We start from the raw sequence: 27200 nt of genomic DNA, 5'->3' as shown, positions 1-27200 counted from the left end.
CTGCTTGGTCCACAAAAGTTCTTATAAGGACTGGTAACTTGGTATAGGGTGCTACGGTACATAGGCCTGAGTGCGTTACAGTCTGCTGTTCTGTAAGGACCGCTATCGGTCCACAATACATAGGGTTGCCGTGCACTACTGCTGACCGCTGCCCTATACTGCAGCAGTCCTTCATTGGTATAGGGACTGACGTACAGTCTGCTAATCACTAACACACAACCTGCTTGGTCCACAAAAGTTCTTATAAGGACTGGTAACTTGGTATAGGGTGCTACGGTACATAGGCCTGAGTGCGTTACAGTCTGCTGTTCTGTAAGGACCGCTATCGGTCCACAATACATAGGGTTGCCGTGCACTACTGCTGACCGCTGCCCTATACTGCAGCAGTCCTTCATTGGTATAGGGACTGACGTACAGTCTGCTAATCACTAACACACAACCTGCTTGGTCCACAAAAGTTCTTATAAGGACTGGTAACTTGGTATAGGGTGCTACGGTACATAGGCCTGAGTGCGTTACAGTCTGCTGTTCTGTAAGGACCGCTATCGGTCCACAATACATAGGGTTGCCGTGCACTACTGCTGACCGCTGCCCTATACTGCAGCAGTCCTTCATTGGTATAGGGACTGACGTACAGTCTGCTAATCACTAACACACAACCTGCTTGGTCCACAAAAGTTCTTATAAGGACTGGTAACTTGGTATAGGGTGCTACGGTACATAGGCCTGAGTGCGTTACAGTCTGCTGTTCTGTAAGGACCGCTATCGGTCCACAATACATAGGGTTGCCGTGCACTACTGCTGACCGCTGCCCTATACTGCAGCAGTCCTTCATTGGTATAGGGACTGACGTACAGTCTGCTAATCACTAACACACAACCTGCTTGGTCCACAAAAGTTCTTATAAGGACTGGTAACTTGGTATAGGGTGCTACGGTACATAGGCCTGAGTGCGTTACAGTCTGCTGTTCTGTAAGGACCGCTATCGGTCCACAATACATAGGGTTGCCGTGCACTACTGCTGACCGCTGCCCTATACTGCAGCAGTCCTTCATTGGTATAGGGACTGACGTACAGTCTGCTAATCACTAACACACAACCTGCTTGTTCCACAAAAGTTCTTATAAGGACTGGTAACTTGGTATAGGGTGCTACGGTACATAGGCCTGAGTGCGTTACAGTCTGCTGTTCTGTAAGGACCGCTATCGGTCCACAATACATAGGGTTGCCGTGCACTACTGCTGACCGCTGCCCTATACTGCAGCAGTCCTTCATTGGTATAGGGACTGACGTACAGTCTGCTAATCACTAACACACAACCTGCTTGTTCCACAAAAGTTCTTATAAGGACTGGTAACTTGGTATAGGGTGCTACGGTACATAGGCTTGAGTGCGGTACAGTCTGCTGTTCTGTAAGGACCGCTATCGGTCCACAATAGATAGGGTTGACGTGCACCACTGCTGACCGCTGCCCTATACTGCAGCAGTCCTTCAGCGGTATAGGGACTGACGTACAGTCTGCTAAACACTAATACACAACCTGCTTGGTCCACAAAAGTTCTTATAAGGACTGGTAACTTGGTATAGGGTGCTACGGTACATAGGCTTGAGTGCGGTACAGTCTGCTGTTCTGTAAGGACCGCTATAGGTCCACAATAGATAGGGTTGACGTGCACCACTGCTGACCGCTGCCCTATACTGCAGCAGTCCTTCAGCGGTATAGGGACTGACGTACAGTCTGCTAAACACTAATACACAACCTGCTTGGTCCACAAAAGTTCTTATAAGGACTGGTAACTTGGTATAGGGTGCTACGGTACATAGGCTTGAGTGCGGTACAGTCTGCTGTTCTGTAAGGACCGCTATAGGTCCACAATAGATAGGGTTGACGTGCACCACTGCTGACCGCTCACCTATACTGCAGCAGTCCTTCAGCGGTATAGGGACTAAGAGTTTTGTCACAGGGTCATTTAAAAAATGACATGCAGAGGAAGAGGCAGGCCCTTCCGCAGGGGTGGTAGGGGTAGGGCAGGAGCAACAGGCTTGAGCCAAAGTGGGAAGTTGCAGAAGGTGCGTTCAATTACTTTAAAGGATGCACCAGACTTGGTTGAGTGGCTCGCTCAGCCTTACTCTTCTGCACCCTCCTCATCCTCTCGATCTGCACCCTCTTCTTCACTCTCTGCTATGTGCACCCCCAAAGACACTACCACCAACAACACGACCACCACCACCACCACCACATACCTTCCGCTTGAGTCACTGGAATTATTTTCCGATCCATATCAAGAGGACATTTCTGATGCGCAGCCACTCTTGGTATTGGATCAGGAAGAGGAGGTAGCAACAAGCGCTACTCAGCAGTCTGACGCCAGTACCCAGATCAGCCCAAGGAGGAGGTTGGTCCCCGGTGTTGCTGCCTACTCTACTTATAGCGGTGGGGAAGGTGACGTTGATGATGACGTGTCTAGTGATGTCACGTGGGTGCCCACAAGAGAGGAAGAGGAGGGGAGTTCAGAGGGAGATATGGACCAGCAGATAGGGAGGAGAAGCAGCAATGACTTACATTGCACAGCAGGGACAAAGCAGACTGCAAATGTATCAGGAGCGAGTCATCGACCATGTACGGTCACATCTGGCGCTCCCAGGACACCGGCACATGGCTCCGCAGTGTGGGCTTTTTTTAACGTGTCCGCTGCTGACAATAGCGTTGCCATCTGCAATCTTTGCAGTCAACGCGTTAGTCGCGGTAAGCCCAATACTCACCTAGGGACGACCGCCTTAAGAAGGCACATGAGCAGCCATCACCGAGCCCAGTGGGAGCAACGGAACACACAAAGCCACACTGCAGGCTCTCACCGTCCAGCCTCGTCTTCTACTTCTCCTTCTCCTCTCTCCTCACAATTGTCCTCCACTCCACCTTCCATCACGCCAAGCTCACATTTTTCTGCAAAAAGGCAGGCTTCCGTGGGCCTAATGTTTGAGCGTAAAAAAATGATGACGCCGGATAACCCTCTTGCCCAACGGTTGGCGGCTGGCTTGTCAGAACTCATAGCCCGCCAACTACTGCCATATAAACTGGTGGACTCGGAGGCCTTTCGCAAATTTGTGGCCATTGGAACACCACAATGGAAGGTCCCAGGAAGGAAGTATTTCTCAGAGAAGGGCATCCCAGAGCTATATGGCCATGTTCAGCGGCAAGTGAATGTATCTCTGGCACACAGTGTCGGTGCCAAGATACATCTGACCACAGACACGTGGTCTAGCAAACACGGGCAGGGAAGGTATATCAGTTTTACTGCCCACTGGGTGAACCTTCTGACGGCCGTCAAGCATGTAACCCGTGGCACCCGTGTAGATTTGGTTTTACCGCCACGGATTGCATGCAGGCCTGACTCTTCTTCTCCTCCTCCTACTCCATCCTCCTCCCTCTCCTCCTCAGCTGCCTCCTCCTTTTCCGCTGCTAGCGTCTCTTCCACTGCACCGCCCAAGCTCCCCAGAACCTATTCCACATGCCAGGTGAGACGTTGCCATGCCGTGCTGCGTCTGTTGTGCCTGGAAGCAAAGAGCCACACTGGCCCGGCACTCCTTTCAGCTTTGCGTTCACAGGCAGATGAGTGGCTAACACCGCTCAATTTGACAGTTGGTAAAGTGGTGTGTGACAACGGTGCCAATCTGCTTAGCGCATTGAAACAGGGCAAAATCACGCACGTGCCGTGCATGGCACACGTCTTAAACTTGGTCGTGCAGCGATTCCTTGTCAAATACCCTGGGGTCCAGGACATCTTGCGGCAGGCAAGGAAAATCTCGGCCCATTTCAGAAGATCTTACACGGCCATGGCTCGCCTTGCTGACATTCAGCGGCGACACCATCTGCCGGTCAGACGTCTTATTTGCGATTGCCCGACGCGATGGAACTCAACCTTCTATATGCTTGATAGGCTGCTCCAGCAGAAACGTGCAGTTAACGTCTACCTGTATGAACTCTGCGAAAGAAACGGTTCTGGGGAGCTGGGTTTTTTTTCACCGCGCCAGTGGCTGCTCATGCGCGACACATGCAGACTTCTGCGGCCATTTGAGGAGATCACCAAACTGGTCAGTCGCAGCCATGGCGCCATCAGTGACATGGTACCTTATGCCTTCTTTCTGGAGCGTGCATTGCGTCGTGTCATTGATCAGGCTGTGGAGGAGCAGGAGCGGGAAGATGAGGAAGTCGCAATGCTGGATGAATTCCCAGGGGGGGCTACTCTATCTGAGACAAGTCAACAACAGGAGTCTGATGAGGAGTCAGAGGAGGATGGTGCCGGGGCGGATGAGCAGGAGCAAGAAGAGCATGCTTTAAACCTTTCTGGGATCCCTGTTGTGCGAGGATGGGGAGAGGAGAATGAAGAGGACGACATTATCCTGGATGATGAGCAGGAGCCAGGCCACCACACCGCTTCCACTTTAGTGCAAATGGGGGCCTTCATGCTCCAGTGTTTTAATAGGGACCCCCGTATAAAAAGCATGAGGGTCAAGGACCAGTACTGGGTGGCAACGTACTTAGACCCCCGGTACAAACACAAAATGGCGGAAATGTTACCGCCGTCGCAGAGGGCTGTCAGAATGCAGCACTTCCAGGCCTTGCTTCGAGAAATGCTGCATTCTGCTTTTGCGTGCGCTGGCAGAGGAGCAATTCCCACTCCCAGAGAAGGATTTGCGGGTACCAATCCAACAGCGCCTGCAAGAAGAGGCCGGTTTGAAGATGTGTTGGTGACTTCGGATATGAGGTCATTCTTTCAGCCGACCCATCGACAGGTGTCATCCGGATCCAGCATCAGGGAACGCCTAGACCGTCAGGTGTCCGACTACATTGGGTTAACGGCCGATGTGGACGCTCTGAGGAGTGATGAACCCCTAGACTACTGGGTGGGCAGGCTTGACCTCTGGCCAGAGCTTGCCCAATTTGCAATCGAACTGTTGGCTTGCCCCTCATCCAGTGTCCTGTCCGAAAGGACGTTCAGCGCAGCAGGGGGGATTGTGACCGATAAGCGTACTCGCCTAGCTCACCACAGTGTTAACTACCTCACATTTCTAAAAATGAATGAGGCATGGATCTCGGAGGAATTCAACACATGTGATCAGTAGACCATGTATATGTCTATAAACAATTTTTGGAATCAAGCACACAGACCTTCTTAATTCATTTGGCTCACTTCCCTGACCCAAAAAAGCACACCGTACTATATGCCCCTACCCTCCTCTTTGAAGAGGTTGAGCGGTGTCATATTTCTACTGGGGCTGCTTATTATGAGGGGTTCCCACCATCCCTGTGCTGTGCTGACTTCCTCCTGGGTGTTCTTATTATGAGGGGCTCCCACCATCCCTGTGCTGTGCTGACTTCCTCCTGGGGGTTCTTATTATGAGGGGATCACACCATCCCTGTGCTGTGCTGACTTCCTCCTGGGGCTGCTTACGGTGCTGCTGTCAGCGCTGTATGTCACGGAGCTGCTGTCAGCGCTGTATGTCACGGAGCTGCTGTCAGCGCTGTATGTCACGGAGCTGCTGTCAGCGCTGTATGTCACGGAGCTGCTGTCAGCGCTGTATGTCACGGAGCTGCTGTCAGCGCTGTATGTCACGGAGCTGCTGTCAGCGCTGTATGTCACGGAGCTGCTGTCAGCGCTGTATGTCACGGAGCTGCTGTCAGCGCTGTATGTCACGGAGCTGCTGTCAGCGCTGTATGTCACGGAGCTGCTGTCAGCGCTGTATGTCACGGTGCTGCTGTCAGCGCTGTATGTCACGGAGCTGCTGTCAGCGCTGTATGTCACGGAGCTGCTGTCAGCGCTGTATGTCACGGAGCTGCTGTCAGCGCTGTATGTCACGGAGCTGCTGTCAGCGCTGTATGTCACGGAGCTGCTGTCAGCGCTGTATGTCACGGTGCTGCTGTCAGCGCTGTATGTCACGGAGCTGCTGTCAGCGCTGTATGTCACGGAGCTGCTGTCAGCGCTGTATGTCACGGAGCTGCTGTCAGCGCTGTATGTCACGGAGCTGCTGTCAGCGCTGTATGTCACGGAGCTGCTGTCAGCGCTGTATGTCACGGTGCTGATGTCAGTGCTCTGTATTACGGTGCTGCTGTCAGTGCTCTGTATCTCCTGCACCCTCTTGTTTGCCTACCCTGGTCCCTGACCTTCCCTCTCCTCCATTGCCTTCATTAGCTCCATAGTCCTGAATTGTCAGAACAATTTCCCAAATAAAAAAAAAATGCTTGTAGTTATCGATCCCAAATTCACCTCATACATGTATTATGCTATTGTCCAGGTGGTGGGACTACGTGCTACCCCCTAATAATTACCCCGTGGCCGCAAATTCGACCTAAAGGTTTGCGAAATTCGCCTCCCATTGAAGTCAATGGAGCCCGCGGCGAACGGTCGTTTTCGCGAACGTTTGTGCCCGTTCGCGTTTCGCGTTCGCGAAACGTCCCGTCGGAAGTTCGTCCATCACTAGTGTATGGTCTGAGCACTGACAGGCTGCCCCCCCCCACCCCTTCAACCTCTGCAGCAATGCTGGCAAAACTCATATCTCTATTTCCCAAAGACAACCTCTGGATATGACGCTGAGAACGTGCACGCAACTTCTTTGGTCAACCATATCAAGGCCTTTTCTGAGTGGAACCTGTCCGGTTAAACCGCTGTATGGTCTTGGCCACCATGCTGCAGCTCAGTTTCAGGGTCTTGGCAATCTTCTTATAGCCTAGGCCATCTTTATGTAGAGCAACAATTATTTTTTTCAGATCCTCAGAGAGTTCTTTGCCATGAGGTGCCATGTTGAACTTCCAGTGACCAGTAGGAGAGAGTGAGAGCAATAACACCAAATTTTACACACCTACTCCCCATTCACACCTGAGACCTTGTAACACTAACACCGGGGAGGGAAAATGGCTAATTGGGCCCAATTTGGACATTTTCACTTAGGGGTGTACTCACTTTTTTTTCCAATGGTTTAGACATCAATGGCTGTGTGTTGAGTTATTTTGAGGGGACGGAAAATTTACTCACTACTTTACACTGTAGCACAGTGTCATTTCTTCAGTGTTGTCACATGAAAAGATATAATAAAATATTTACAAAAATGTGAGAGATGTACTAACTTTTGTGAGATACTGTATATATATATATATATATATATATATATATATATATATATATTATTTTTTAGAATTTCACTTTTCATACATTACATTCATTTGCAGTAATGATTTCAAACCTTAAAATCACGGGTTTCCAGTGATTTAGCAAATTTGTGGGCAGGATTGTTTCTCACCACAAAAGAGGTTACTGCCTCCTCTATAGAATTGCAGAGGTTCAAGTTTTTAACTGCCAGTTTATACTAGATTTTGGAAATTATTACTCTTTAATAGCTCTGGTGATAAATCAAGACCGTCGTACTTTTTCTTCCCATCAAAGACAGTGTTTTGCACAACAAAATGAAACAAAAGATATGCACAAAGAAAAAGTCTGAAATTCTACTTTTTAAAATAAGTAATATAATACAAACATGACTTTATTAAACATACACTACTTCATTTATCATATTACAATATTTTCAATCAGAAGCAAAAAAAAAAAAAAAAACAAGAAAATAGAAACTTTTGCATAATAAAATTAGCTCCTGCTACATATAATATTCTGTTTGCCCAACAAACACAGCAATTTGATTGTTAGGTTGGCTTAGGGAACATCCAGAGTGGATTGATCATGTGATCAGACATAGGGGTTCTGAGTAAAAGTGGACTGTGGTTCCATAAAGATTTTTATGCCAAGACTATGACTCTGGGAGGAGTCCTCAAGCACTACATTAGCTATGTCCTCCTTTACCACCTCGTTATAGACATCATGAGTTAGGTTTAGCCTCTAAACCATGTTAACTTTTAAATAATAATATTTACAGGAATGCTGTAGTAATTGGAATACTTTGGCAATGCCCAGTGTTTGCCAAGTGCGACTGACCAAAAGTTACTAAAGGACTGTCAAACTACTCTATCTTTATCGGTATCATCACACAGGTGCAACTTGTCCCAATATCCATTTTCCATGGGTCAACTGAAGAACATTCTGCTTCTGTTTTTGCAAGTAGCCTTAATTCACCGACATGATTAATCATGAAAAACAATTTTACTGCGGAAATGCTTTTCAAGGGACAACAAGCACCTGTTTAATAGCGACAAAAGAAAACTAGAAAAAAGTCAGGTACAAACTCTTTGATCATCCCTTCAGATGGTGGCTAAAATCGTTTATGTATAGATAACTATGGTCTTCAGAAGTAACTATGAACTGGAAATGTAAAAATAAATTCACAGTGGCGACCAAAAAAAAATTAAAATTAAGGTACCTTTAAAGAAATGTTTTGTGCAAATCACAATAGGAAAAAATAAACAGTTTACAAGTGTATGTAGCAATGAGGGTAACATTCACATTTAATAGGCAGATGCAGAGTACCATATTAGATAAAACAGTTTACAGGTAACCACACCATGAGGAATCATGTACAGGTAGTGTTATTGTATTGATCCAAGGAGAAATTTCAATTAAGTACCAAGTCTACAAAGTCCACACAACTGTCCCAAGTAAGACTCATGAATGGTGGAAATAACGATGCAAACATATAAATGTCAATTAAAAAAATAAAATATTACAGAATACAAATAGTTTATCACTATATATAAACACAGTATAACATCAATATGGAGATCACACTTCTGGTACCTAAAATCTTTTTTTTTTACAGCACCAATTTTTAAAGAAGATACAAAATGGTCTTTTGTTTAAACAATTCACACATTTTGCACTGTGAGGGACAGTCGGGCTTGTCTAATAACACAGTAAAATGAGCAATGGTGTTCAGTAACCAATAGTAAGCAGGTATCTGCCTTCATTAGTCGGTGCATTTATTTCCGCCGGTAACCATATTCTGAATACTTTACATTAACAAGCCCACATAGCTTGATTAGAAAAAAAATACAAATTCTTGCACACATTAAAGGAATTTAAAAAACAAAACAAAAAAAACCCCTCAACATTCAAGAAGAACAGAATAGCTTTGTATGTTTTATCAAATCTTTGGATTTTATCAGAAGTTTTTACAGGTTTACAATGATGTCAAGCAGTAATAATCCCAAAAGCAAACATTTATTATATTGCAACCTACCAATTCTTATGCCGCGTACACACGATCGAATTGTCCGGCGGACTTGGTCCGGCAAACACGATTTCTAACACGATGACGTACAGCACGTACGATGGGACTAGAAAAAGGAAGTTCAATAGCCAGTAGCCAATAGCTTCCTTCTCGTATTTGCTTCAGAGCATGTGTCATTCTTAGTCCGCCGGACTAGCACACTGACGAACGGATTGTCCGCTGAAAGCCAAGTCCGGCGGACAAATTTTGAGTCAAAACTACTTTCTAAGTCCGCCGGACTTTTACGATGAAAAAGTCCGCTGGAGCCCACACACGATCGAATTGTCCGGCGTACGTGTGTACGCGGCATTAGATGTGATGGTTGCATTAGTCCTGTTTTAGGCTTTCTTTTATTTTCACCTTGTGATCCAGTCAATAAGTCTGTTTTTCAACAGAAAAGCTCTCTTGCAGGTATAGAGATGGGACAGACCATTTAACACTCGCAGGGGTGTTTCAAATGATCAGCTTTTCTTCATTCATGTAAAGCCTTTCTTCAAACAGAAAAAAAAACAGTTTTCTGTACCGGATTATAAAGTATTAGCTCAGTATAACCGCGGGTTGCAAAAAAAGAAATTAGCTTGATTCCCCTATCAACACACAGTGTTGACGCGGGGATCCCTCCTGTTCAGCCATTGTCTTCTCCTGGGGGTGGGGGAAGCCATCCCTGCTGGGAGAAGACAGTGATTATCGCTAGCAGCTGCTATAGCTGCTTGCCCATTAATAAGGGTTTGATTCTTGGCCGGTTCCTGCTGAACCGCCTGAGATTCGAATGGTGTATGGCCAGCTTAAATCTGCTAGAACTTCTAACATTAGCCTGCCCCAATACTGAAAATGCTGCTATCCAAATATGCCCCAAGCGCCCCTTCATGATATTGTCTGTATAATACAAGAGGTGTGTTGCTGGCCAGATCAGGAGGGGGAAACAGAGGGGGGTGGGGATAGCCTATGAAACGAATACAACCACTACGTCTAATAATTGGTAAGCTGAAATATATTACATTTTTGTTGTTGGGTTCAATACCGCTTTCAATGTGATAAGAAGAGAAACAAATAAATATATGGCTAAAAGATATTGCAATATCTAGTACAAAGGCACCTACCTAGTGGCAAATATTACCTTCAATAATCACATTATGTATTGCCCATACATATAAAAAAAATAAAAAATCATCCCCTAGTGTTAATTTAATTCTGTATTATCAACACCACTCCTGTCTAAAATTCAATATAACAGTGCATAGATATACAAGAAATACTGTACAATGTTTATGTTGGGTCGATCTACATAATTTCAACAGATAATGACCTCTATGCCAGGGATCTGTAATTAGCGGACCTCCAGCTGTTGCAAAACTACAAGTCCCATCATGCCTCTGCCTTTGGGTATCATGCTTGTGGCTGTCAGAGTCTTGCTATGCCTCATGGGATTTGTAGTTCTGCAACAGCTGGAGGTCCGCTAATTGCATATCCCTGCACTATGGCATCAGCAAGCGTCTATATACTTGGACATCTTACTGAATGTACCTAGAGCATTTGAGGTACATGGAGGTTTGGAAATGTTTAATTGTGTTCCAATGTCTCTGGTTACCAGAGAGATCAATGACCTCTAAGGTGACATAAACAACCTGCTAGTTGGAGGTCATGGCACACCTGGCAGCAGCGTACCCGTGTCCTAAGATACAACAGTGAAATAAGTCAGTAATACTTTACATCCTGCAAATGGCTGGTTGTAAAGGAAATGTTATGTTATGATATCTGTGCAGTTTAAGATTTATTCATTAACAAATAGATACTGCCTGTGCATCAACATGGAAAACAATAGAGTAATTATGGTAATAGAATTGCTTCCTAGGTAGGATGTCAGAAGGATTATTCATAACTGAAATATGGAAGTTGCCATTGTGAATTTGTTCTGGAACATGAAAAGCTCCAATGATCATCCTTTTAAATATTTCATCATTAGACCCCTTTCACACTTTTAAGGCATTTTAGCTCTAAAAATAGCGACTGTAAAGTGCCTGAAAAGTGCCTCTCAAGCCTCCCCAGTGTGAAAGCCTGAGTGCAAGCAGCGCCTTTAGGGCTGAGTGGGAGCGCTGCAAAAGCCGCTCCCACTCCACTGCTGCCATTGAAATCAATGAGCAGCGCCTCAGCAGCGGCACTTCTAACACTTTGTTAACCCCTTCTTTGGGATTAAAAGCGCCCCGCTCTCGTCTGCACAGTGCCGCTAAAACGAGTGGCGCTTTACCGCTAGCTCGGGGCAGTCTTCAGTGTGAAAATTTTCTTAGTGAGCAATTCCCTGGGAACAAGAATGCAGAAATTAAGTGATTGGGCACCTGATATGCACATACTGGTTCCAGGTCAGTGACTCGCCAAGGATGGATAAGGATTATGGCCCCTGTACTTGGACCTTTAAAAACATGGCATCAATAGCAGTTCCTATAGTTCTATCCTGACAGTTTCTCTTTAACACCACAGCAAATTTTGCGTACACTGACCTGAGAAAAATCTGTGTCAGCACAGCATTTGTATGAGTATGGATTGCTTTCCTCATAAATAAGCACAACGATGAATTTCTGAGTCAAAGAATTCAGTAGCTGAGCATGGGGAAGAGAGGGGATTTTGGGGGGGGAAGAGAGGGGATTTTGGGGGGGATGTGGTTAAAAAAATTGCAGTCTAAGGTGTGCATCAGTTTTCTCTGCTGCAATTCACCAAATATGCTCATTAATTGCATTGCTTGGGGTCGATTTACAAGGTAAGCATCCCATATGCTTGGCTACAAAGAGCTACAGATTGAAAATAAAAAGTTAATTATGGCTAATTGTCAGAGGTTGGAATAATACAAATACAACTGGGGAGCAAAAGCTTAATATCCGTAATATTTTGTTTTTCACATTGTACATTTCTAGCACTGTAGGCTAATCACAGCCCATAGAAATGTGCCAAGGAAATAATACACCTATAAATGCCAACTGCCATCACCATCAAGAACACTATAATATTTGGCAAAGAGAGAAATGATGGGGCAGTGTGTGCATGTAAGTGCTGAATTGGAGAAAGAGGGTAAGGGTAAGCTATTCTTTTATCAATCTAAAGCTAGCCATATAGGCCATGAAGAGAGCAGTTGTGGTCTGTTCTGGTGATCGATGGTTATATTGCAATCTAACTGCACTGTCCATAACACATACCGACACGTCATCAGCAAGCACAAAATTCGTTTTTTTTCCTAGGTGTCAATGGTGTTTTTTTCCAGGGAAGTACTCCAGTATTTCTGGACAATTTTCTCAGATAGAGGCTGGGTTCACACCGCAGCACATAGTGGCTCACAGCAGGGGTCTGTTGCGTCCCCGTTCACTGTTACAGGTCCGATTTCAGCTTGAATTTTTGGCTGAATTCGGACCTGAAACAGACCACAAAATGCACAGAACCCCTGTGCAATTCACACCGAAGCCACTACGGAGATGTGTGAATGTGCTTCATAGAGAGCCAGCCACAATCTCCTGATATGCGAATTGGATGAGGGGAAGCTCGCTTCCAATTCGCAATAGTATGAACCCAGCCTGAGGAAAGATGGAACCAAGGTCACTTTCCAAGCAGCTGTTGCTACATGGTCAGGAGGTTAATAGAAGATTTATTACCAGAACAACAGACCATTAACCGATCAGCAGATATATGCACACGTGACGTTCAGCCTCTCAGACAGAGCATGGTTTCATTTTCATACTTACTCAATGGGGAAAAGACAAAAGTATTATACAGTAAAACTTTGAAATTGAAAAAATAGTCATCTAGGCACAAACATCAGGTTCAATTACAAGATAGCAGCATTTCTCCAAAACACCACATTTTTAATAGCATCTAGGAGGAGAATACACATTGCTAAAAACAGAGGTCTCTCATTGTTTATACAGTAACGGCTTAGCAAAAGGCAAAAAATTCATATGCATCAAAGTATTAGCGCGATCGGGCTGAATATAATATTCATTCTAAAAAATAAAAAAAAGCACTGAATTTTATGTTTAACTAAAGGATACTTGTGAAATATTAAAGTTTAAATTTAGAAAAGGTTCTACCTTTCCAATCTGCATAGCAGATTAGTGACTCCGTATTGGAGCCAGGGAGTAAGCATACCAGCATTTTTAGGTTTTTAGAAGGATAGAAATTATCCTGCAAATAAGTCCTGCATTTTGCGGACAGGATTATTTTATTTTAATTTCAGTGGTAGAGCCAAATGAATAGTGCAATGAATGAAAGGTATACAGTTCAAGTTAACACTGCATCGACAAAGAGAACATGGAGAATCATTCGCATTCAATATTTAACCTCTCATGACAAACAGATTATATAAGGCACTAAGCTACTTGCGAAGGCTAGTAAAGCACGTTAGGAGTGAACATGTCCCTTAAGCACAGCAATGAGCCCTTGGCTGGGTCAACAGAGATTCAAAAGCAGTCAGTCGGGAAAAAAAATGGGCCTCTTCCTGATGTCAAGGATTCCTGGGAAAACAGCCTTCCCTTACATTATTCATCCTCCAGCCCACAAAATAGCCATACTCAATTGGCCAAAAGTCAATTTATTAATTTGGGGTGGGGGATAATAAAGTAAGGAATAAATAGCTGTGATCATGATTGAAATTGAAACTTCAGCATTTTGTTTTTAAAATTATGAAAGCAAGTCATCTTTCCATAAACTCTCTAGTATTAGCCTACCGAAAGCCAAGGCAGCTCACGTTGAGACTTTTGTAATAAAGACTCTGAAGCATAAATTTTGCTTTTCCATTTTGGAAAGCCTTTGTTTTTTACTATCTGCATCTTTTTTGGGGAGATTTCCCTTCCATATCTGACCGATTGACTCAAGGAGAGGTGAAATGTAATCTTTCCAAAAAGTGGGATATCCACCTGTAGACAGCTGTCACCAGAACAAGGATTCCTACTGAAAGATTTCCCCTCTACTCCCCTTTACAACTCAACATTTTAGATTTTCCCTCATTTTCAGTCCCAGCGGCATAGGTTACTAGGACAGAGTGAATCTCGGGTACAGACAGCAGCCTGACTAGGTTCCCAAACCCTCATCACTCACTAAAAATGTTTTGGCTTTAGTGGAATCTTAGGCCCCCCACAGATGACTTCACAAGGAAGTCATCTGTTCAGTCATGTTTAGTTCAGTTTACATCAGTCTACATCCGTTTCTGTATTTTTTTTTTTGTTGTTGCACAGGCCAATCAGAGGTGACAAAAGTATAAACAAAAATGTTTTCTTCCCTTAAACCAGACATAAAACGAAACAGATGTAAGTGGATGGCATCCATTTATATCCATTCAGATCTCTATAAACTGCAAAGGATGCAGATTTGTTACGTTTAAAAACTGGGATCTGAACGGTCATGGATGTATGCAGGATCTAAACATATAATCATGTTTACATTTGCCCACCCATAGACATTCATTGTGGTTCAGTCTGGATCCATATGAAAAGCTGATAGACCGATCTAAACCGAACACCCGTATGAAAGGAGCCTTAAGCCCCGTACACACGAGAGGACTTATGTCTGACAGACTTCCGAAGGAGTTCCGTCGGAGTTCTGCTGGAATTCCGACGGAGTTCTGACAGACTTTTCGGCTGAGCGGACTTGGCCACACACAATCACACTAAACTCCGACGGATTCGAACGTGATGACGTACGACTGGATTCGAATAAGGAAGTTCATAGCCAGTAGCCAATAGCTGCCCTAGCGTCGGTTTTAGTCCGTCGGAATAGCAAACACACGAGCGAATTTTTCGAAGGGACCGGGTCCGGCGGAGTTCCTTCGGAAAAATTTGAAGCATGTTCCATATTCTAAAGTCCTTCGGACTTTGGCGAGTCAAAAGTCCGTTGCAGCCCACACACGATCGAATAGTCTGACGGACTCAGTCCGTCGGACTTTGGATGTTGAAAAGTCCGCTCGTGTATACGGGGCTTTAGAGTTTTGCTGCTACAATATGAAAAGTTTTCTTTTGATTTTTTGATGCGTTTTAACACTCATTATGTTGTGCATTAACTTGCATTACGTTAAAATATCCCAATCAAAATTAATGGGCTACCAACGCACCCCAACATTCTTAAAAAAGCAAAATGAATGGCACAACAATGAATGTTAATTTTTTTTACCACGTTTTGTGATTATAGATTGGTTACCGCAACAAAGCTTCAATTTACTCTGTAAATTGGCTACAGGTTACAAATATGAGGGAAGAAGGAAGGAGTGACACTCAATAATATGCTATACACAGAAGATGCATTTTAAAGCGGAACTAAACCCTTCTTATACTTTTTGCAGCCGAAGGTGGCCACTATTTAAATCTGTAGTTGACATGGTGCTGCATGTGTGATCATTAATGACACCAGCCATTTGATGTCTTGAAAGTTCAACTGAAAGTGGACATAAGCACACTGGCAACTGTGACAAGCATTACCAGTGGAATGCCTTGAATGTAGCACACAATGCTAAAAATGTAGGTATGTTTGATTAAGGCACCCCCCCCCCCCCCTCCACCACCAACCTTTTTACCATACAGGAACCCTTGAAATAACTCTCAGGGTACTCCTTATAAAAGCAATCGACTGGGAATCAGTAGGAAAACGCCCCCTTTACATTGGTTAATAGTGAGAAGAATGTCACTTATAAAGTGAGAAAGCTGTCCCTATAGAAAGCTAAAAGTGTTTTGCCACTGGCTTTGATAAGTAGTGTTGCCCTGAAGCTTTACAGGCATAATCAATCAAGAACCCCCAGGAACCTCCTCATTAAGAATGGCTAGATAACATCAACTGAACATTTCTCACTGGAGCTTTTTTTTAGGAAAACAGTTAAATTGGTGGGTTTAGTTCCGTTTTAAGTCGATTTTTACATATGATTGCACCATCATCTTCACTAAGATATGTAGTTAGTCATTTGTGTAGATTTGAGTGACAAATATGCTCAGCTTTATGCTAGGGCTCCAAATCTGTAGCACTTTTCTAGGACCCAAAGCAATAACTGCTGTTGAGTTAGAGGATTTGACAGTGGAGTACTTCCGTTTCACTTGTTACACACTGCACCAAACACCAAGTATAAGAATGTGTTTTATTTATTTTAGAACATTAAACTCTGGGTTGGTTTGGAGATACTTTTAATTAAAGGATTAAAAGTAAATAACACTTGTGTCTTAATCCTGCAATCTGTGTAAAGCCTTTTTCAGTGTTAACATCCCGCAATGCCCTCTACACAGGTGTCAAATTTTGATACTGAGTGTTTAGAGTGGACCTTTAAACAAGTAGAAGAGTAATATCTTATCTTACCTATCCCCATAAATGTTAACACGATTTGACACCCTGTGTTCCCATTAAAACATGGTCATTTTTTTTAGGTGACTGGCAAACTAGGTATATCTTAAAACTATGGACAAAACCTTAAAGACAGACAAAAAAAAAAAATATAATCTGGAAATCTTAACCGGGTGTCAAACTCCCTCTAACAATCATTTCTAGGATATAAAATATTTGGTTGCAAACGCCTATTGGGGAAGCAGCGTGCTGCCAAAATAATATGGGTCAGGCCACTTATTACCATAGTTTCCAAATATATAACAGACATGCTTCTGTGGGAAAACGTCACCGGTAATGAGATATCTGAAAGCTATTTTGGGCTTCCACACTATACAATCAAGTCAACTGCACTTCAGGTGTGTAATTCCAAACATTAAATACCAAAATAAAATATTTAACATAAAAAAGCACAATAATTGTAATCTGAAAGTTGTCTTTATGCATCCTTTAAATCTAATGAAGTGGGGCATAAAAAAAAAGTGGTGTTCCAAATTTTCATCTGAACGGGTTAGCCATTTCTTTTTGGTCTCATACATGAAATATCAATCTCTTACTTATTACTGTTTTTCTCTTCTAAACATCTGTCACACTCTAGTGTTAAACTCTTCGGGTCCTCTCACCGCTGGGCTCAGAATCTTTGGTCTCAGAATGCTGGATGGAATGTGGTAGGTGCACATACCAGACACCTTTTCAATCGCACAGACAATCCAGGAGTGAAGCTGGAGAATGGAGTGAAGATAGTCCTGAACTTAAGCAAGCTGTGTGACGTCGGCTCAGATAGGCCCTTCATTGTGCATACTGTGATTGGACTTGTGTGAAACACAGTTCTGTTCATTGAGCAGATTGGCAGTTTCATCGGCTAAACCGTCATGTAGCTCAGTTAGAGTCATTTCAATTTTAGTGTTTTCACTGTCTGAGGATTGTGGAGTTTTGTCCATTCGAGAAGCCATGAGGGCATTTTGGTACTGTTGCCTTGTGATCTATTATGGAGAAAGCAAGAAAAAAAAAAAAAACACAAAAAAAAAAAATACATCAGCAAGAAGATCAGTTGTATACACTCCTTCATAAATGTAAACCACTTAGACTACAGCAGTAAACCAGGGAATAAAAAAGAAAAAGTAAAGAATCCATGTGGAAGGTAGCAAAGGTGGCATGCAGTAGTGTGTTCTACCCGTACTGCAGCAGAAAGGTATAGCTACATGTCCTGTTGTATTGGAAATTTATAGAACCTTAGGCCCCTTTCACACGTGCCAACACCCGATATCATCCGTCCCTGCTATGGTCCGATTCTGCAGACGGAAGTAAATCCTATTTTTCTATCGGTCTGCAGAGCGGATCATATGAACACAGACAGACGGTCAGTGTTCATCCGATCCCCCCATAGGGGAGAGTGGAAATCTGACAGGGAGGTCCCTGCATAGTGTACAGGGACCGCCCTGTCATCCGCCGGCTCAGCTGGGATCAACGGAGCGATCCCCGCTGAGCAAGCGAATGTTCACGGGGCGGATCATCAAGGATCCGTGTGAAAGGACCCTTAGAGATTATCTATAATGAGACAAACCTCTAGCCTAGCACTTATGCCTCTCTGGTTAACTGGTGCTTCTATGAACACCCTGGATGCCCAGCACCCTGGTGTTCTCTAAAAATAAAATTTCAACACACTTCAACCAATGCTGGTTTACGCCTGAAAGAACAAATTGCTTTCAGGAACCTACCGTTGGCGCCTTTCTGCAAGATCAGCAATCGTACTGGCGAATTGGGTGGTAAATTAGTGTACTTTGCACCTGAAGTTTTGGGTTAACAGGCAAATTTTGTCAATAGAGTGCCTGCCGTAACCCACTGACAGGCTTGCTTTGCCTATGCAGATATATACTCTCCTTACTTTTCCTCCTTCCCCTCTGTTAAGACACTGGGAGGTAGGAACGACAGTCCTGTGTAAACTCCAAGAAGTCCCAGTCAGACCATGTGAAGACTCATGTAACAGCATTGGGCCAAACACCATCGCTGTTACATGCACTATAAGTAACTTACCCACTTCAATACAGGGCACTAATAGGTGGCACTGATGGGCACTAATAGTACTACACTGATGAGGAGGTACTGACAGGCATTACTGATGGGCATCTGTGAAGGGCACTGACAGGCGTTACTGATGGGCAGTGACTGCCATTGTGGTGGGCACCTCTGACCACCCCCTCTGACAGGAGAGCCGCCGATCAGCACTCCCTGTCAGCACGACCTGAGGAAAGTCAATTAACGGCACTTCCTGGTTCATGCTGATCACAGCTGATCCCATGGTAAAGAGCCTCCGTCCGAAGCTCTTTACAACGATCAGCGATGCGGTGTGTCAGACTGACACACCACACCACTGAGAGCCCCCGTGGGCGGGCTCTGGCTTGTTATCCTGCTGGATGTCATATGACGCCCAGTCAGGATAACTGAAAGGAAACCCCCCCCCCCAAGGGACTTTGAAAGCACTACCACACAAACAATGAAAAGTAGTAGAAAAATATTGAACATTTATTGGAAAACATATATAGAATATTGAACATGACTGTGCATACAAAAATGCAAAGAAAGCTATAACTTCCTGAACCCAGGAAGGAAGCTATATCTTGCTTTGCATTATGTATACACTGTATCCACAGTCATGTTCAATATTCTATATATGTTTTCCAATAAATGTTCAATATTTTTCTACTACTCTTCATTGTTTATGTGGTAGTGCCTTCAAAGTCTCACCTTTAGGGGTTTTTCCTTTTTTTTTTGGTACATTTGGGATTTGGCACACCTTCTACATTTTTCTGCATCAGAAACCCTTTTCAGTCAGGATAAGTGAACCACTTCCCAGCCGTCATTTTGCTATAGGCGGGAAGTGGTTAATCCTCCATACTTGAAAGCGTCAGGTAGTTTTTCTTTGCTCCCGGAAGCTGACTGGAGCAGTGGAAACAATTAAAAGGAGAGTATATGCACAGGTAAGGAAAGGAAAATATATATGTGCTAGGCTTTAAAATACAGCCTTAAGATACAGAAAAGCCTACATATTTGCCAGCACACCATAGATGGGCAGTTTTCGTCCAAAAGGTTTTAATGGAAAGTGATGTGATCCTTTCCATTAAAACCTTTTGGATGAAAATTGCCGGTCCATGGTATGCTGGCGAATATGTATGCTTGTTTGAGGTTTCCAGGACTCAACTGGTAATCGCTGCAGCACCCACCATTTTATGAGCCATAGATACCAGGAATATCGATCAGACTATTAAGATATAGAAAGGGAACCCCAAACTAGTTTATTAACTCTATCCCAAAAAAGGACTACTTTTTCCTTAACATAATAACTACTTAAACAGCATTCCTGTACCTTTGTTCCATGCTGTTACAGCTGTTCTGTGCCCTGGCTCTGTATATCTGTGGAAAATGTTTGTACTATATAAACAGTGGCAGAAAAATCGGAAAATACCTTGACAAACTGCAGGTCTGTTATGGCTCTGACAGAGTAATCTGGGATGTACACTTGTAAGAATGATGCATTTAGCTGGTTATTACTGCTCCCCAGCGTTGGCGTGACGGCATCAATTCTGTCACTTCTGTTTAGGGAGTCCGAATGATTTAACCCACAGGGGCGAGGTGGTGATTTATTTTCAGCTAATAGACACATTAAGAAAAAAATTGTTAGAGTTTTGTTATAGACAGATCAAGACATTTGTGCATGTAATACACAGGCCTCAGAACACTGAAAACGGAGTGCTGCTTGCCAATTCGTTTGGGTGGACCAAGCTAGGGTTATTTACAAAGATCTAAGAAGTGAACAGATCACCCCAGCAGCACTTACTTCTGATACTAGTGGTAGCTGGACTGAGCTGGTAAATAAGACCATGCAGTCCAGATCCCCAATGTGCAAATTGTTTTCAAAGACCCCTAACAGTATCTGATTCTCAGTTCTCTTTTCTTTAAGTCTATATTTCGGACAAATCGCCAAAAGCGTACAAACTTTACAAAAGCCAAGATGTCAACAGAGTTAGGTTAAGTTTATTGTCCTGTCCTAAATAGAAAGGCAGCCTGATAACACACAAAACAATTCTGATTTCTTGTGTCTTTTTAGAACACGCTCGTTAAACATTCACACTACTGGAGGAAAAAGTAAGTGAACTCATGAATTAATTACTTCAACAAAAGCTAACTGGGGGTTGGTAGTTTCCCACCTGAAGTCCTATTAATGAAATGAGTATTGAGGTGTGAATTAGAGCTACTTTGATTGATAAAAGACACTGAAACATTTTAAAATTCATAAGTAGTATCAGCTGATGTGAACCATGACTCGCAACAAGGAGCTCTCTGAAGACATACGATCAAGAGTAGTCGATCTGCATAAGGCTGGAAAGGGACACAAAGCAATCTCATCAGTCGACAGTTAGACAAATTGTCTATAAGCCCAGGTTCACACTTGTGCGAACACAGACATTACATGTGATTCGCACCCGCCGATCACGTGCGATGTCTGTGCAATGCAGGTTCAGCCATACAGTTGTATGGCTGAGCTTGCATTGGATTCGTAGGAAAATAGTGCAGGGACTTTTTTTCCCCGCACTAGAATCGGAACGCATGGGTGTTCTCACCTATGTGATCTGATTCCTGTGCGAGTTCACAGTTCATACTGCAATCTGGGAACTGATCTGGGGGTGTCATTAACATTGTATTGACACCCCGCAGCGGTTCGCAGAGGGCAGTGTGAACTGCCTGTGGGAGAGATGTGGTGCGGGAACCCGCAATCGCGCTGGTTCCCGCATCGCTTTGAGGTGTACCTAGGCTAAATGGAGTCCATTTAATACTGTGGCTACTTTTCCTAGAAGTGGGCACCCAGCCAAGATGACTGCCAAGCCACAGCGCTGAATCTTCAGTGAGGTAAAGAAGAACCCCAAGAGTAACAGCTAAAGTCTTGAAAACATCACTGGAACTAGCAAACATCCCTGTATGTGAGTCTGCCATACGTATGTCTTTAGGCAGGGTGTCCTTGGCAGAACACAAAGGTAGAAAGCCGCTGCTCTCAAAAAACAAAAAAAGAACCCACAACAACATTGCTGCATGCTTGAAGCTCACCAAAGGGCACCTTGACTAAGCGGAATGCTACCCTGAAAATGTTTTGTGGACTGATAAAAAAAAAAAAAAAGTTGAATTGTTCAGGAAGAATACTGAGCACTATGTATGGTACAAAAAGGGCACAGCTTACCAACATCAAAACATCATCCCAACTGTGAAGTAAAATGGAGGTAGCATTGTGATTTGTACTTGCTTGCTGCTCCAGGGCCTGGACCACTTGCCATCAAGGGGAAAATTAATTCCCAAGTTTATCAAAATGTCCTACAGGATAATGTGTCAGGGTGGCTGTCCGCCAGCTGAAGCTTAGTAGAAATTGAGTGATGCAGCAGGACGATGATAAGCATCAAATAAATCCACCATGAACAGGTTTCAGAAAAATAAAATACGCCTTTTGGATTGGCCTAGTCAGAGCCCAGACCTTAATCCCATTTAAATGTTTTAGCATGACCTCAAATCTCTCAATCGACTTCTGTACAACCAGCATACTGGAAAATGTTTGCTTGATCAGTGCCGCTGGCTATAGCCAATGGTGCTGATGAGTGTATTTTGATGGCAGGGAAGTCCCCGCTGTCAGAGCAATAGCTTGAATTTGTAGATGGGTGAATCAATTCCTTTTATTTCATTCAACCCACTGGTTGAACGACAGAAAACGAATCCTGTGTGGCCTGCCTGTCTCACAACCTGGAATTAATATGGATTGTTTGAGGATTTGCATCGTTTAATTTAGAGAACATGCCCACAACTCTGAAGATGTTTATTTTATTTTAATTGTGAAGCAAAATAGGACAAATAATAGAAAAAGTCAATGTGCATAATTATTCACCCCACTAAAGTCAATACTTTGTAGAGCCACCTTTTGCGGCTATCACAGCTCCAAGTCGTTTTGCATAAGTCTCTATGAGCTTGCGCATCTTACCACTGGTATTTATCGGATTGAGGTCTGGACTTTGACTAGGCCATTACAGCACATTTACATGTTTCCCAAGTGTTGCTTTAGCAGTGTGTTTGGGGTCATTGTCCTGCTGTAAGGTGAACCTCCGTCCTAGCCTCAAATCACACACAGAGTGTTACAGGTTTTGCTCAAGAATATCCCTGTATTTAGCACCAACCATCTTTCCTTCAACTCTGACCAGTTTCCCATTCCCAACTGCTGCAAAACATCCCCACAGCATGATGCTGCCACCATCATGTTTCACTGTGGGGATGGTGTTCTTTGGGTGATGTGAGGTGTTGGATTCGCGCCAGACATAGCATTTTCTTTAATGGCCAAGAGTTCAATTTTAGTCTCATCAGAGCCGAGCACCTTCCTCTAAATATTTTAAGAGTCTCCCACATGCCTTTTTGTGCCATTTTGTTTTTCGCTGAAAGTAATGGCTTTCTTCTGGCTACTCTGCCATAAAGCCCAACTCTATGGAGCGCATGGCTTATTGTCATCCTATGTACAGATACTCCAGTCTCTGCTGTGGAACTCTGCAGCTCTTCTAGGGTTGCCTTAGGTCTCTATGCTGCCTCTCTGATTAATGCGGTCCTTGCCCAGTCTGTGAGTTTTGGTGTACGGCAGTCTCTTGGCAGGTTTGCTGTTGTGCCATGTTATTTCCATTTGATTATGATAGGTTTTTATAACCTAACCCTGACTTGTACTTCTCAACAACATTGCCCCTTACTTGTTTGGAGAGTTCCTTGGTCTTCATGGCAGTGTTTGGTTAGTGGTGCCTCTTGCTTAGGTGTTGCAGCCTCTGGGGCCTTTCAAAAAGGTGTGTATATGTAATGACAGATCATTTGACACTTAGCTTGCACACAGGTGGACATCATTTCACTAATTATGTGACATCTGAAGGTAACTGGTTGCACCAGAGCTTTTTATGGGCTTCATAACAAAGGGGGTGAATACATACGCACATGCCAATTATAAGTTTTTTATTTTTGAAAAATAGTTTTATGTACCTCACCAAATTAGACTATTGTGTTTTGATCCATCACATATAATTCAGATTAAAAAAAACATTGAACTAAAGGCTGTAATGTAACAAAATAGGTAAAAAGCAAAGGGGAGGTGAATACTTTTGAAAGGCACTGTAGGGTTGTGCAGGGATTCCTGTACAGCTCAGGACAGGAATACAAATCCTTTGTCAGGTAAGAGCGCTACCTTATATGTATTTCATCTGTGTATTTAACGGCTTGTCTGGAAGTTCAGATTGAAGCACCTCTTATTACTCAAACCACACTAGCATTCCTGTCACTGGGGGCGATTTGCCAGTGCCAGGATCATTAGAAACACCTGTTTCTATGGCATTGCTGCCTATCTGGGGATAGAGATTCTATAGTGAAGGAGTGATACCATGGAAATAGGTCAGTGGTTTCCTTGCCCCCACCAGTAATCATGTTCAGGGCCGCTGATAAGCCAGTACAATCGGCCCTGTTGTACCGGGCCCAGCCAGCAGGGGGGGCCCGGGCAATCTGAGCAGAGAATGATAGAAAAAAAAAAATATATATTTCTCCAGCCAGCACGAGATGAGTCTGACCACCGGAGAGGTGAGGAGGGGCAGGCACCACTCAGAGGCTGGAGAGGAGGAGGAGAACACTTTCCAGACAGTAAGTAAACTGAAAGCAGGGATTGCCTTCAGTTTAACAGCACCGACGGCAGGTAGCCTGCATGTGTGACTTGCTCACATTCCACTCACATCTCTGCTCATGTCCCTTGTGTCAGTGAGGAGAACAGCACCATGGAAGCCTCTCCTACACTGCTATCTACAGATTTCTGCCTCCCAGCAGGATGTCAAACCAATTGGTCTGCTGCTCTGTCATTCAGAGCTGCACCGCCTCCTCCTGACCTCCAGACTGTGCAGGAAATACAATGTGCAGCCTGGAGATTTAAATGTCTGCTGAAGCAAGAGTGGTAAGAGCCAGTGGCCTCACTTGTTACAGTTGTACACTCAACCCTGTTTACCATCAATGGTGTACTGTGATGGAACATGTGAGCAGAGGGGTGCACTGAGGGAAAACGTGTATAGCGATGACACATATGTACATAAGGAGAAAGCAATGGAACATGTGTACAGTGATAGAACATGTGTGCAGAGGTATACAGTGATAGAACATGTGTGCAGAGGTGTACAGTGACAGCACATGTGTGAAGAGGTGTACAGTGACAGCACATGTGTGAAGAGGTGTACAGTGATAGAACATGTGTGCAGAGGTGTACAGTGACAGCACATGTGTGAAGAGGTGTACAGTGACAGCACATGTGTGAAGAGGTGTACAGTGACAGCACATGTATGAAGAGGTGTACAGTGACAGCACATGTGTGAAGAGGTGTACAGTGACAGCACATGTGTGAAGAGGTGTACAGTGACAGCACATGTGTGAAGAGGTGTACAGTGACAGCACATGTGTGAAGAGGTGTACAGTGATAGAACATGTGTGCAGAGGTGTACAGTGACAGCACATGTGTGAAGAGGTGTACAGTGACAGCACATGTGTGCAGAGGTGTACAGTGATAGAACATGTGTGAAGAGGTGTACAGTGACAGCACATGTGTGAAGAGGTGTACAGTGACAGCACATGTATGAAGAGGTGTACAGTGACAGCACATGTGTGAAGAGGTGTACAGTGATAGAACATGTGTGCAGAGGTGTACAGTGACAGCACATGTGTGAAGAGGTGTACAGTGACAGCACATGTGTGAAGAGGTGTACAGTGACAGCACATGTATGAAGAGGTGTACAGTGACAGCACATGTGTGAAGAGGTGTACAGTGATAGAACATGTGTGCAGAGGTGTACAGTGACAGCACATGTGTGAAGAGGTGTACAGTGACAGCACATGTGTGCAGAGGTGTACAGTGATAGAACATGTGTGAAGAGGTGTACAGTGACAGCACATGTGTGAAGAGGTGTACAGTGACAGCACATGTATGAAGAGGTGTACAGTGATAGAACATGTGTGCAGAGGTGTACAGTGATAGAACATGTGTGCAGAGGTGTACAGTGACAGCACATGTGTGAAGAGGTGTACAGTGACAGCACATGTATGAAGAGGTGTACAGTGACAGCACATGTGTGAAGAGGTGTACAGTGATAGAACATGTGTGCAGAGGTGTACAGTGACAGCACATGTGTGAAGAGGTGTACAGTGACAGCACATGTGTGAAGAGGTGTACAGTGACAGCACATGTGTGAAGAGGTGTACAGTGATAGAACATGTGTGCAGAGGTGTACAGTGATAGAACATGTGTGCAGAGGTGTACAGTGACAGCACATGTGTGAAGAGGTGTACAGTGACAGCACATGTGTGAAGAGGTGTACAGTGACAGCACATGTATGAAGAGGTGTACAGTGACAGCACATGTGTGAAGAGGTGTACAGTGATAGAACATGTGTGAAGAGGTGTACAGTGACAGCACATGTGTGAAGAGGTGTACAGTGACAGCACATGTGTGAAGAGGTGTACAGTGACAGCACATGTGTGCAGAGGTGTACAGTGATAGAACATGTGTGAAGAGGTGTACAGTGACAGCACATGTGTGAAGAGGTGTACAGTGACAGCACATGTATGAAGAGGTGTACAGTGACAGCACATGTGTGAAGAGGTGTACAGTGATAGAACATGTGTGCAGAGGTGTACAGTGACAGCACATGTGTGCAGAGGTGTACAGTGATAGAACATGTGTGAAGAGGTGTACAGTGACAGCACATGTGTGAAGAGGTGTACAGTGACAGCACATGTGTGAAGAGGTGTACAGTGACAGCACATGTATGAAGAGGTGTACAGTGACAGCACATGTGTGAAGAGGTGTACAGTGATAGAACATGTGTGCAGAGGTGTACAGTGACAGCACATGTGTGCAGAGGTGTACAGTGATAGAACATGTGTGAAGAGGTGTACAGTGACAGCACATGTGTGAAGAGGTGTACAGTGACAGCACATGTGTGAAGAGGTGTACAGTGACAGCACATGTATGAAGAGGTGTACAGTGACAGCACATGTATGAAGAGGTGTACAGTGACAGCACATGTATGAAGAGGTGTACAGTGACAGCACATGTATGAAGAGGTGTACAGTGACAGCACATGTATGAAGAGGTGTACAGTGACAGCACGTGTGAAGAGGTGTACAGTGATAGAACATGTGTGCAGAGGTGTACAGTGATAGAACATGTGTGCAGAGGTGTACAGTGACAGCACATGTGAAGAGGTGTACAGTGACAGCACATGTGTGAAGAGGTGTACAGTGACAGCACATGTATGAAGAGGTGTACAGTGATAGCACATGTATGAAGAGGTGTACAGTGACAGCACATGTGTGAAGAGGTGTACTGTACTTCATATAATGGGGGCCCCCTGTGTGTCCTGAGAACAGTGTACTCATAATGGGCGACCCCCTGTCATGTCATGTGGATGGGGGAGATTTAAAGCGGGAGTCCGCCGGGACTCCGCATTTTTATTTTTTTTTAAAAGCCAGCAGCTACAAATACTGCAGCTGCTGACTTTTAAAATAGTGACACTTACCTGTCCAGCGCGCCCGCGATGTCGGCAACCGAAGCCGATCTCTCGATC

The 27200-nt window shown here is 44.3% G+C and overlaps 1 protein-coding gene across 3 annotated transcripts in view; it reads right to left on the bottom strand.

Moving 5' to 3' along the window:
* Positions 1–7518: 7518 nt before the first annotated feature.
* Positions 7519–27200, bottom strand: part of CNNM2 (cyclin and CBS domain divalent metal cation transport mediator 2) — a 200575-nt gene continuing 180893 nt past the window's right edge. For all 3 annotated transcript variants that reach the window (XM_077455286.1, XM_077455285.1, XM_077455284.1), the window contains 2 exons: positions 20009–20193; positions 7519–17528 (listed from right to left, as the gene is read on the bottom strand). In XM_077455286.1, the coding sequence (XP_077311412.1) occupies positions 17322–17528; positions 20009–20193 (392 nt within the window). In that variant the 3' untranslated portion in view covers positions 7519–17321. The remainder of the gene's footprint in view (positions 17529–20008; positions 20194–27200) is intronic.

This window comes from Lithobates pipiens, unplaced genomic scaffold (genome assembly GCF_037356315.1).
Source record: "Lithobates pipiens isolate NorthernLeopardFrog02 unplaced genomic scaffold, aLitPip1_a1.2 Scaffold_25, whole genome shotgun sequence".
Taxonomy (NCBI): domain Eukaryota; kingdom Metazoa; phylum Chordata; class Amphibia; order Anura; family Ranidae; genus Lithobates; species Lithobates pipiens.
This window is presented reverse-complemented; position numbering and strand designations above follow the sequence as displayed.